At 42.9% G+C, this 12,090-nt stretch overlaps 1 protein-coding gene across 1 annotated transcript in view; it reads left to right on the forward strand.

The window, feature by feature from the left end:
* The window catches only part of LOC140491012 (inorganic pyrophosphatase-like), a 58,533-nt gene that overhangs the window by 20,957 nt on the left and 25,486 nt on the right, over nt 1-12,090 (forward strand). The window contains exon 6 of the mRNA XM_072589157.1: nt 5,996-6,122. Coding sequence (XP_072445258.1) covers nt 5,996-6,122 — 127 coding nt within the window. The remainder of the gene's footprint in view (nt 1-5,995; nt 6,123-12,090) is intronic.

Below are 12,090 nucleotides of genomic sequence, written 5' to 3' on the forward strand. Positions count from 1 at the left end.
GCAAGAACTCGAGGGGGTTAATTCTTAGCTAGGCTTACGAAGAAACGGATGCAGTTTTGTGTTGTGTAATTGGCAAAATTTGCATCATGTGCTGAAGAGGACAGTTTCCACTGATCAGCAAATGAATTAGACTAATGAGCCCATGTTTTATATTTGAAATGCTGGCATTCACTACTTGGAGATGAAATTATAACTAGACTCTCATTGCAGTCACACATTTAGGAATTAGGCAAGAGCAGCTATATTTCCCTGAACAATATTCAGTAGAAAATAATTCTCTAAATTATGTCTATTTGCAAAAGTTACTGAAGAGGTTGGAGAAAAGTATTTTTCTGGAGTGGATTTATGAAAGGGGATTTGCATCTCCTTTGTTTTCTTCTTTTCTTCTCCTTAGGCCACATGCTTTCTATTGCTGGGAGTTGAGTCTCCTTTGAGCCAATGTTGGAAGCTACCTTACTAAACTACTTGTAACTGATGAAATCCTCTTTTGCAAAGACCTCTTAAAAGGTTTGTGTTTCAAAGCTCCGTAGAGTCATAAGGAAATATCTGTACAACAAAGAAGACTTCCATTTATATTGTGCCTTTCAGAATTTAAGGACATCTAAAAGTGTTTCACAGCTCATTAATTGCATTTAAAATACAGTCAATAGGGACTGCAGCAGCTAAATTTACACACAACAAGGCCCCACAAAAAACAAAGTGATAGTTATCAAATAACCTGTTTTCGTGATGTTGGTTGAGGGACAAAGGTTTGTCAGATCTCCCTCTCCTCTGAGTAGTCCGGTGACATCTTTTATATCTACTTGAGGGGACTGTGGGCCTCAGTTTAATCCAACATTTTCATCCAAAAGACAGCCAACCCCCCCCCCCCCCCCTCAGAATTGAAGTGATCGCCTCGATCATGTGCTTGCATCTCTGAAGTGAGACTTAAATCTCAACCTTTTGAGACAGAAGTGAGTTTGGTACCATTAAGTTCAAGCTGGTGCCTAAATGTTTGAAGTATTGAAGATATAACATTTGGTGTCTGTTGACATACTTGCATGTCTTTGTGTTAGTAACTGAAAGGCACTGTGTTTTGCAGCTTTCATTAAAATGTCTAAGTAAATTCATTACTTCCTGATTATTATAGAATCCAAGATATGAAAGAATATGGAATAGAATATTGGTCGAGAATGTGGTGCTGGAAAAGCACAGACAGGCAGCGTCCGAGGAGCAGGAGAATCGACGATGAAGGGCTTTTGCCCGAAACGTCAATTCTGCTGCTCCTCAGATGCTGCCTGACCTGCTGTGCTTTTCCAGCACCACACTCCCGACTCTGATCTCCAGCATCTGCAGTCCTCACTTTCTCCTATTGGAGAATATGTTTAACCCCTCACTCAAAACTGAACTGGATTGAAAAAAGCCTCAAGCATTCAAAGGCAATATCGATGAAACCTTGCAGTAATATTGGACCAGAAGGACTGGGAAATATAAGAGAGGCAAGGCATCTGTACAATAGAGCATTATGTTTGAAAGTTAGGTTGTTCAACCTAAAGTACAAGCGTTAAATTGAAGAGAAATTGCCTGAGACGTATTTGGAAAATATATTAAAAAGCATGACTGTACATAAGCAAAGGATAGACTTTAAAGAACTATTACATAACTTTGAGCAACTGTCCATTCTGTCAAGGCGCAAAAACTCAATAAAGATCAGTCAATCTTGGCTAACAAAGGAAGTTCATAATTGTGTAAAATTGAAAGAAGAAGCCTATAATGTTGCCAGAATTAGCTGTAATTGTGAGGATTGGGAGGTTTTTAGAATGCAGCAAAAGAGGACCAAGTAAATGATAAGGAAATGGAGAATAGAAAATGATTGCAATCTAGAAAAAAAATCACCAAAAATGAACTGTAGAATTATAAATATATAAAAAGGAAACATTTGGTTAAAACAAATGTGAGTCCAGTACACTCAGAGTCAGGAGTATTTATATGGGGGGGACTAAAGAAACGGCAGAGAAGCCAAATAGTTGTTTTGTGTCTGTTTTCACTGAGAAATGTATAAGAAATCTCTTCGAGCTAGTGAGGAGGGAGAATGAGGGGGTTGAAGGAAATTAGCATGGATAGGAAGATTGTAAAAGCTTTGTTAGACTGCAGCTAAAGTAACGTGCAGTTTTGATCTCCTTATCCCTGGAGATATAGTATTGCTATCGAGGGTGTGCTGGAAATGTTCACCAGACTTATTCTGAAGATGGCGTAACACTTCTATCAAGAGAGATTGGGCAATCTGGGTTTGTGTTCTCTAGTACTTCGAAGAATAAGAGGTGGTCTCATAATTGCAAAATACTTGAAGAGGGCACCAGCAATCAGAATGTTGGTTTGAAATGTGTGCACTTCAACGCCAGGAGCATCTGGAATAAGGTGGGTGAACTTGCAGCATGGGTTGGTACCTGGGATTCCGATGCTGTGGCCATTTTGGAGACATGGCTAGAGGAGGGACGGGAATGGGATTTAGATGTTTCAGTAAGAACAGAGAAGATGGTAAAATATGGCAGGGGCGGGAGGTTGTGGCATTGTTAATTAAGGATAGTGTTACAGCAGCTGAGATAACGTTTGAGGACTCATCCACTGAGGTAGTTTGGGCTGAGGTTAGAAACAGGAAAGGGGAGGTCACCCTTTTGGAAGTTTTCTATAGGCCTCCAAAGTGTTCCAGGGTTGTAGAGGAAAGGATAGCAAAGGTGATTCTCAATAGGAGCAAGAGTAATAGGGTAGTTGTTAGGGGGGACTTTAACTTCCCCAATATTGACTGGGAATACTATAGTTCAAGTAGTTTCGATGGGTCAGTTTTTGTTCATTGTGTGCAGGAGGGTTTCCTGACACAGTATGTAGACAGGCCAACAGGGGCAGTGCCATATTGGATTTGGTACCGGGGAATGAACCCGGCCAGGTGTTAGATTTGGAGGTAGGTAAGCACCTTGGCGATAGTAACCACAATTCGGTTATGTTTATAATAGCAATGGGCAGGGATAGGTATATACGGCAGAGAAAGAGGATAACTGGGGGAAAGGCAAATATGATGCGATTAGGTAAGATTTAGGATGTATAGGATGGGGAAGGAAACTACAGGGAATGGACACGCTTGAAATATGGAGCTTATTCAAGGAACAGCTACTGTGGGTCCTTGTTAAGTATATACTGATCAGGCAGGGAGGTAGTTGTTGAGAGAGGGAGTTGTGGTTTACTAAAGTTGAAGCTCTTGTCAAAAGGAAGAAGAATTTTTATGTGAGGATGAGGCGAGAAGGTTCAGTTAGGGGGCTTGAGAATGATAAGTTAGTCGGAAAAGATCTAAAGAGAGGCCTAAGAAGAGCCAGGAGGAGACATGAGAAGTTGTTTGTGGATAGGATCAAGGCCTTCTATAGGTATATCAGGAATTTAAAACAGACTAGAGTAAGATTAGGGCCAATGAAAGATAGTAGTGGGAAGTTGTGCGTGGAATCTGTGGACACAGGGGAAGTGTTTATTGACTACTTTTCATCAGTATTCACATTGGAAAAGGGCAATGTTAGTGAGAATACAGAGATACAGGCTACAAGATTAGATGGGATTGAGGTTGACAAAGAGGATGGTTTAGCAATTTTGGAAGATCTGAAAATAGATGAGACTCCTGGGCTAGCTGGGATTTATCCTTGGATTCTCTGGGAAGCCACGGAGGAGATTTCAGAGCCTTTGGCTTTGATCTTTATGTCATTATTGTCAACAACAATAGTGCCAGAAGACTGGAGGATAGCAAATGTTGTTCCCTTGTTTAACAAGGGGAGTCGGGACAACCCTGGTAATTATAGGGTGGTGAACCTTACTTCGGTTGTGGGTAAGGTGTTGGAAAAGATTACAAGAGATGGAATTTATAATCATCTGGAAAGGAATAATTTGATTAGAGATAGTCAACACAGTTTTGTGAAGGGTAAGTCGTACCTCACTAACCTTATTGAGTTCTTCGAGAAAGTGACAAACAGGTGGATAAAGATAAAGCGGTTGATGTGGTGTATGTGGATGTCAGTAAGGCATTTGATAAGGTTCCACACGGTAGGCTATTGCACAAAATACAGAGTTTCTGGATTGAAGGTGATTTAGAGGTTTGGATCAGAAATTGTTAGCTGAAAGAAGACAGAGCGTGGTGGTTGATGGGAAATGTTCATCCTGGGGCTCAGTTACCAGTGGGGTGCCACAAGGATCTATCTTGGGGACATTGCTGTTTGTAATTTTTATAAATGATCTGGATTGGGCGTAGAAGAACGGGTTAGTAAATTTGCGGACAACACTAAGGTAGGCAGAGTTTTGGATCGTGCCGAAGGATGTTGTGGGTTACAGAGGTACATAGATTAGACGCAGACCTGGGCTGAGAAGTGGCAAATGGAGTTTAATGCGGAAAAGTGTGAGGTTGTTCGCTTTGGAAGAAGTAACAGGAATGCAGAGTACTGGCTCAATGGTAAAATTCTTGGCAGAGTAGATGAACAGAGAGATCTCTGTGTCCAGGTGCATAAATTCTTGACAGTTGCCAGCCAGGTTGACAGGGTTGTTAAGAAGGCATGTGGTATGTTCGCGCTTATTGGTAGGGGGATTGAATTTCAGAGCCATGAGGTCATGCTTCAGCTGTAGAAGCCATTGGTAAGGCTGCACCTGGTGTATTACGTGCAGTTCTGGTCACTGCATTATAGGAAGGATTTGGAAGCTTTGGAAAGGGTTCAGAGGAGATTTACTGGGAAGTTGTCTGGTATGGAAGGAAGGTCTTATGAGGAAAGGCTGAGGGACTTGAGGCTGTTTTCTTTGGAGAGAAGAAGATTGAGAGGTGACTTAGTCGAGCCGTATAAGATAATCAGAGGGTTAGGTAGGGTGGACAATGACAGCCTTTTTCCTCAGATGGTGAAGGCTAACACGAGGGGACATAGCTTTAAACTGAGGGGTGATAGATTTAGGACAGATATCAGAGGTTGTTTCTTTACTCAGAGAAGTAGGGGCGTGGAACAGCCTGTCTCCAACAGTAGTAGACTCACCGACGCTAAGGGCACTTAAATGGGCATTGGACATGCATATGGATAATAATAGAATGTTGTAGGTTAGATGGGCATCAGATTAATTTTGCAGGTCGGCACAACATCGAGGGTCGAAGGGCCTGTACTGCGCTGTAACGGTCTATGTTCTGTGTTCTAACTAGACAGGGTAGTTTCCTTGGTTGGGCAGTCTAGAACCAGGGGGCACAATTTAAGCATTCTGAGATTAACAAAATTTATTTTATGCTGAGGACTGTGGTCCTTTGGAATTCTTTACTGCAGAGGGCTGCCGAAGCTTAGTCTTTGAGTGCAATTATGCCAGTGATATGCAGAGTTATAGCATTGGGGTGGGTAAAAGGCATTGAAGCATTCAATCAGCCATGACCACATTGAATTGCAAGGCAGGCTCGACAGTCTGAATGGCCTCTTCCTGTTCCTGTGTCCAAAATATTAAAATTGTAATGGACTGAACAGTTAACTGGTAAATGAGGAGATCTACATTCAGGATAGAGAGTAATCCTGTTTAGGTGACATTTTAATTAAACCGATTTTTAAAAAGTGTGCTTTGCAATGGGATATGAAGTAATAATGATATGCAGTTGTACAATATATATTTGCCTGTATGATTTTCGCTTTGCATTTGGCAATCAGAAGTATGCAGTTTCTCTTAAGTTGTGACCAATTCCTAGGTCATTTGTAGTGAGCCCAAGAACTGAACAGGAAACATCTATTACTTTACTTAGCTGCTGGTTGTCAGTCAAGATGTGATTTTCCTCAGTTTTGTAAGTTATAAGCTACCCAATTGATTTATGAACTGAGAATTGAATCGGTAAACAGAACTAATGATAAAGTGTAGAATTACAACAATTGCAGTCACACCATCCTCAGAGTGATCGAAGTAATAACACATTTTTATTATATTTGCATATGTGAATTTTAATAGTCGTGCGTTCCACTTGTGTTTCTACCAGGTGTGTTCTTGTGGAGATGTTATTCAAGTAAAAGTCTTGGGAGCTTTGGCTCTTGTTGATGAAGGAGAAATGGACTGGAAAATTATTGCTATCAACCTCGAAGACCCTGAAGCGCAAATGTTTAATGGTAAGTATTACAAGTTTGCAATGTTTATTACTGCCAAGCTTTGGGTTGTTCTACTAGGTTTGCAACAACCAATGTCCCTCTGTCTTTTTGTGGGAGGATTGAGGAGATGGGCAGGTATCTCCGAGCTGACACTCCTGGTCATGAAAGTTTTGAAGCAATGATTGGCTAAGGTGGTATATATAATCTGCAAGACAAATCAGATAGGTTTGCAGAACTGCAACACACTGTCAATGATTAACCAACCAACCCTGGCTCACTAATGTTTGCAGGGCAGGTTGATCTGTCAGTTAGGGCTGGAATTTGGCGAACGCTATAAGGTTAAAGACTAATGAATGGGTGTGGCTGAAGCTGGTTGTGTATTGGGAAACTTACATAGGCAGGCAGCAGTTTTCACATACTTGGGGATTCTGTGGGTCACATATCCTGGCTGGTCTGAGTAAGTTGTGAGCATCCCTCAGGAAGAGAGTGTGTAATTTCTATCAAGCAAACAAAATCTTGGTTCAGGTACTCATACATCCAGTAAGGAGTTTCCACACTTGTCAGAAGCTCAAGATGATAGCCTTTCTGCCTGAGAAAAGCTGCAATAAAATTTCAATCTTCATGTTAAGAAAATAGAAAGACACTTAATTTATGGCTGGGACAATACAGATAAGGTCTTTTAAACACTTACTGGCCAGAACAGAGTTGAGCGTGTTGAACATGACCGCTTCTCCTTGTAACCATGTTCTCAGATAAATCAAGAAATGTTGTGAGCAATGATGGAGCATTCTTAAACATAAGCAGAAAGGTATTCTATCCTTCTCAAACCTGAATACTGAAACACAAAAAAAAGCCAACTTGGTATTCTGAAGAGAGTTTATATGCTAAGAGTGATCTGTCCTTGCACTTTACCGGTAAACTTATCTAGCGTTCACCACAATAAGCTAATACTGATTTGACCCCTGTAGTTTTTTGAGATTTTAAGTCTAGACATGTCTATAATTGATCAAAAATATTTATTTCCTCACGCTCACTAAAGAGTAAAAAGATGCAATGTGAAATAGTGATTTTGTTACTATTCCTTAGGACTGTCACTGTAAATTTAACTGCAGTACTTAATTTTAAATCACAGAGAATGATCAAAATTATAACAACTAGAGTGTACATTTATCAAATGGTTTTCAGAAAGCCTTTTGCTCCTTTCACCTTCTTCCATATGTCATTGTATCTTGATACTTGAAGATTGGGGCCAACATTCATCAAGCCTTTAGCTTGCTGTGTGTACCTCATTTGTTTTCACTACAAGCTGTACAAAGCCATCTATATAAGTATCCTTGGAATGCGATACAAGTGTTGTGTACTACACATGGTTAGTGTGTGTTCAGCTGTTGCTAACCACAGCTGGTTTTCAAAGGCTCTACTGGCTGAATGATGTGAGCCTTGTAATTGCAACCATGGTAATTTGTCTTCCCAAAACTGATTGAAGTGAGGATTACATTTGGCCTGAACATGTTTGTTTATTTCTTCCAGAGTGAAGCACCAAAATCATGAAATTCGCACTTCAAGTGCAAATAATGAAAGAAATAACTGGCAATTATATGCTTCCTTTCAGGGGGTCGGTTAGCTCACTGGCGGGTTGGCCAGCACAGTAATGCCGCCAGCGTTGGTTCAGTTCCCACAATGGTTGAGGTTACCATGAAGGGCTCTCCTTCTCAATCTCTCCCTTCATCTGAGGTGCAGTGCCCCTCAGGTTAAACCACCACCACCACTAGTCATCTCTCTCTCTCTCTCTCTCTCTCTCTCTCTCTCTATCTCTCTATCTCTCTCTCTCTCTCTCTCTCTCTCTCTCTGATGAGAGAGCAGCCCTATGGTCTAATAAGACTATGGTGACTTTGGTCCCTTTTGCATTGGAGTTGTAATCAAATTCGGCTACCAATTTATACTCAAAGGTCCAACAGTGAGGAAATGATCAGAGTTTCATTTGGTGGTTGTTAAGGGCTAAGTATTATCGAGGGAACTAAAAATGTCCCTATTTCTGTTGGAATAGCATCATTGAGACCGTTTTCGTCCACTTGAATTAGTGAAGAGGAGCTCAGTGCACCATCTCATCCGAAAGATGGCAACTTTGAAGTTCTTCTGTGTTACACTTAGATCGTTGGGTTAAAGTATTCCTTCTAGTATTTGAGCAAGGCTTGAACCTCATCTAGAGATGAGGATATTATTACTGAATAAGATGGTAGACTCTCAGTAATAGAGTCATACAGATTTACAGCTCCGGAAACAGACCATTCAATCCAACCTGTCCATGCAACGTCAGGTCCACGCCCCCCCGCCCCCCCCACCAACCCACCCTCCCTGGCACCTTCCCCTGCTGCCGCAAGAATTGCACAAACTGCATCCCTCCACTCTCCCCGTCCAAGGCCCCAAAGGAGCCTTCCACATCCATCAGAATTTGACCTGCACTTTCACAGACGCCAATTACTGTATCCATTGCTGCCGATGCGGTCTCCTCTACGTTGGGGAGACAGGATGCCTACTTGCGGAATGCTTCAAAGAACATCTCTGGGACTCATGCACAAAGCAGTCCCACCACCTCGTGGCTGAACGCTTTAACTCCCCCTCCCAGTCCCCCAAGGACATGCAGGTCCTGGGCCTCCTCCATTATCGACCCCTTACCACCCGCCGCCTGGAGGAAGAACTCCTCATCTTCACCTTGGGACCCTTCAACCACATGGGATCAAAGTGGATTTCACCAGTTTCCCCATTTCCCCTCCCCCCACCTTATCCCAGTTTCAACCCTCCAATTCGCACCGCCCTCTTGAACTGTCCTATCTGTCCATCTTCCTTCCCACCTATCCACTCCACCCTCCTCTCTGGCCTATCCCCATCACCCCCATCTTCATCTACCTGTTGCATTCCCAGCCATCTTCCCCCTAGCCACCCCCCCTCCCATTTATCTCTCAACCCCCTTGGCCCACAAGCCTCATTCCTGATGAAAGGCTTCTGCGCAAAACACCGATTCTCCTGCTCCTCGGATGCTGCCTGACCTGCTGTGCTTTTCCAGCACCACAATCTCAACTCTGATCTCCAGCATCTGCAGTCCTCACCTTCTCCTAGTTGATTTACAAGTTGGGAGTAATTTGTTGCATTTTCAAACAGAGTTTTCTAGCTATCAAGACGGGATTCTGGCTAGCAAGCAGCTATTTGGAGGAATTATTGCTTCATTAACCACAAATCTTGCCTCAGTATTATCCAATCCCTTTTCTGTCATCCAGAGCTAAACATCACCAATTCCTGATGTGTAAATTGGACTGAGGACATGGCAACTTCAGCTTGCTGCTTGCTGCTCTGTGTCACATTGAACACCTCACAGTAACATTCAGCCCATGGTAATCAGCTGCACACACTTTACGTCCTTAGACATTGGTATTTAACATGTACCAGCTTCCCTGATCTCTGACGCATTTGCAATACGCTTCAGAACTTTTGTGCTGCACCTCAAGGTGCTCTGGCACCTCACATTTGAAATGCTACTGCAAGGACAATTTGCATACAGGGACAGGGGCAAATCTCTGGGCTGCTCACTTATGCTGTCAACGCTCACTCAATTTCAGCCTACCTGGATGCTCACAGCATCCCTACCTTGCCTTTTGTGCTTTGTCCCCCTCAGCTCGCACTTCCAGGCTCACTGTATTTTAGTATTGCCTTGGGTAGACACAAAGCCAATGTTATGGTTGTCAATAATTCTCAGTCATGTCAAGTGCGACACCATTCAGCTAGGGGTTCTGGTAGAGTCAGTCATGGACAGCCTCTGTTAACAGTCCAGAAACTTGGAAACAGTGAGTCATCGACTCAGGATGGTCAGGGTAAGAATACTGTGCATGTACTCAGTGGGCAGCTGAATGTCAGGCAGATCACCACTCATCTTGACTCCTTCTTTCACATTGTGGGCTGGTTTCTCCCAGAAAGAGGTAGAGAACCGTAGCAAGGAAGATGCAAGTGTCTGGCACAGCTGTTAGTGTTGGTGCAGGTGGATGAAATATGGTGAACAATCTTGAGGGAGTGAGTAAGCAGCACAGAGAGCTTGCAGTGTTAATGATGTGAGGGATTGGGGTGAGGGAAGATGTCGTGTGCAGCAGTGAGAGTGGTAGAGCATGAGCATTGGTGAGTGGTGGGTGCAGTAGCAGAAACAGAGTGAGTGTGCGATAGCAGATGATGGCAGAGTGGAGAAGGTCACTCCTTCTGACAGTGCTCTGCATTCTTTCAGGTGGCTGAGACTGCACTGACCTGCATGACAACTTGAGACAAGGCTGCCAGGGTCTGGTGTTGTCAGCCCTTGGGGAAGAGGACCTCCCTACTCATCCACCAGGACTTTTAGGCAGCTGTTTGCAAAGTTTCCCCTGCCTGCCACACTGGGGTCAAATGCTAGGAATTGTGCAGAGCAGCTCTGGACTGACTCTGCTTGTCTGGGTGCACGATAACCTTTTAAAGATAGCACCACTAGCAGGAATCCCAGGGTATCCCAGGACATCCAGGCACTGGTGAGTTCTCCCAGCTCCAATGAGTGTCAGAATCAGGCTAGCATTAGACAGGATGTGTGTTGTACAAGTATGCGAGGTAGCTAATGAGGCAAGTTTGGTAAAATAACGTAAGAAAGCTCATTAGGTGTCATGGACAGAAACCTTTCATCAAACTTGACAAAACTGACACTTTCTCAAACTATGGCACGATTCCCTGTGTTTCTGTCTCCACAGATGCTGCTGGACCTGCTGAGTTTCTCCAGCAATTTCTGTTTTAATTTCAGGTCTTCAGCATTTACAGTATTTTTCTTTTTTTGAATCATCTGATAGTTTATGTGTTAGCATGAGCAATGTCATTTGAGATGAATGGGGTTATTTTGATGAATCTTGTACTGTGGCTGAGAAAAGGAAGATAAGATCAAATTGTTGCAGCCAGAGACTATGTCGAAACTTGGCTTCCTAAAATGGGGTTACGAGATCATAAGTGGGATCACAATGTGAAATTTTGGAGTTGTGACCTGTGAGACAACAACACAGTGGGTCAGTGGTTAGCACTGCTGCCTCACAGCACCAGGGTCCCAGGTTCGATTCCAGCCTCGGGTGACTGTGAGTGTGGAGTTTGCACGTTCTCCCCATGTCTGCATGGGTTTCCTCTGGGTGTTTCCTCCCACAGTCCAAAGATGTGCAGGCCAGGTGAATTGGTCATGTTAAATTGCCCATAGTGATAAGCACATTAGTTAGAGGGAAGTGGGTCTGGGTGGGTTACTCTTCGGAGAGGTGGTGTGGACGTGTTGGGCCAAAGGGCCTGTTTCCACACTGTAGGGAATCTAATCTAAGGAATCTAAACTGTGGCTGTGGAGCTCTGGATGAGCTATAACAGCAGTGCTGTTATTCTAACAGGGCCCTATTCTCATTGGGGGTCTCGCTGGGAAAAGGTTTGGGAAACATTGGCCAGAGCTTATCACTACTACAACTTTATCAAGTTTAGTTTGGTGGTCTGCAAAAGTGTAAAAGTTACCAAGATATTTCACAAACAAATGTAAATAAGCAGTGATCCATTCATTTATATGTATCACGCCCCTGCTTTTAAAGATGGTCACCATTTACTTAAAAATACAGGATGTTTCAGTAACAGCTTTCAGAAAGTAATAAGGCAAAGCATAAATATGGGTGAAGTTGAGAAGTTAGTATTTTCATAATATCACTGTGAGTCTGAGTGAGGTGTTACATTCCCTATAAGTGACAAGACATGTAAAGGCAAATAATTAGATAAATAATTAGCATCAGAGTGTGATACCTTCAAACCATCTATGCAATTAAAGTCTGGGTAGGTAGGTCTGTGCTGACCCATTAATAATTAAAAGTCCTTAAATGGATATTTAGCAACCACATAAAAGCTTCTGCCATCCACTGGCTCAATTGCCTGCCTTCATAACAGGCGGGAAATATGGCTGCCTTCCTTACAAGGA

The sequence above is a fragment of the Chiloscyllium punctatum genome, chromosome 2 (assembly GCF_047496795.1).
Source record: "Chiloscyllium punctatum isolate Juve2018m chromosome 2, sChiPun1.3, whole genome shotgun sequence".
Lineage (NCBI taxonomy): Eukaryota > Metazoa > Chordata > Chondrichthyes > Orectolobiformes > Hemiscylliidae > Chiloscyllium > Chiloscyllium punctatum.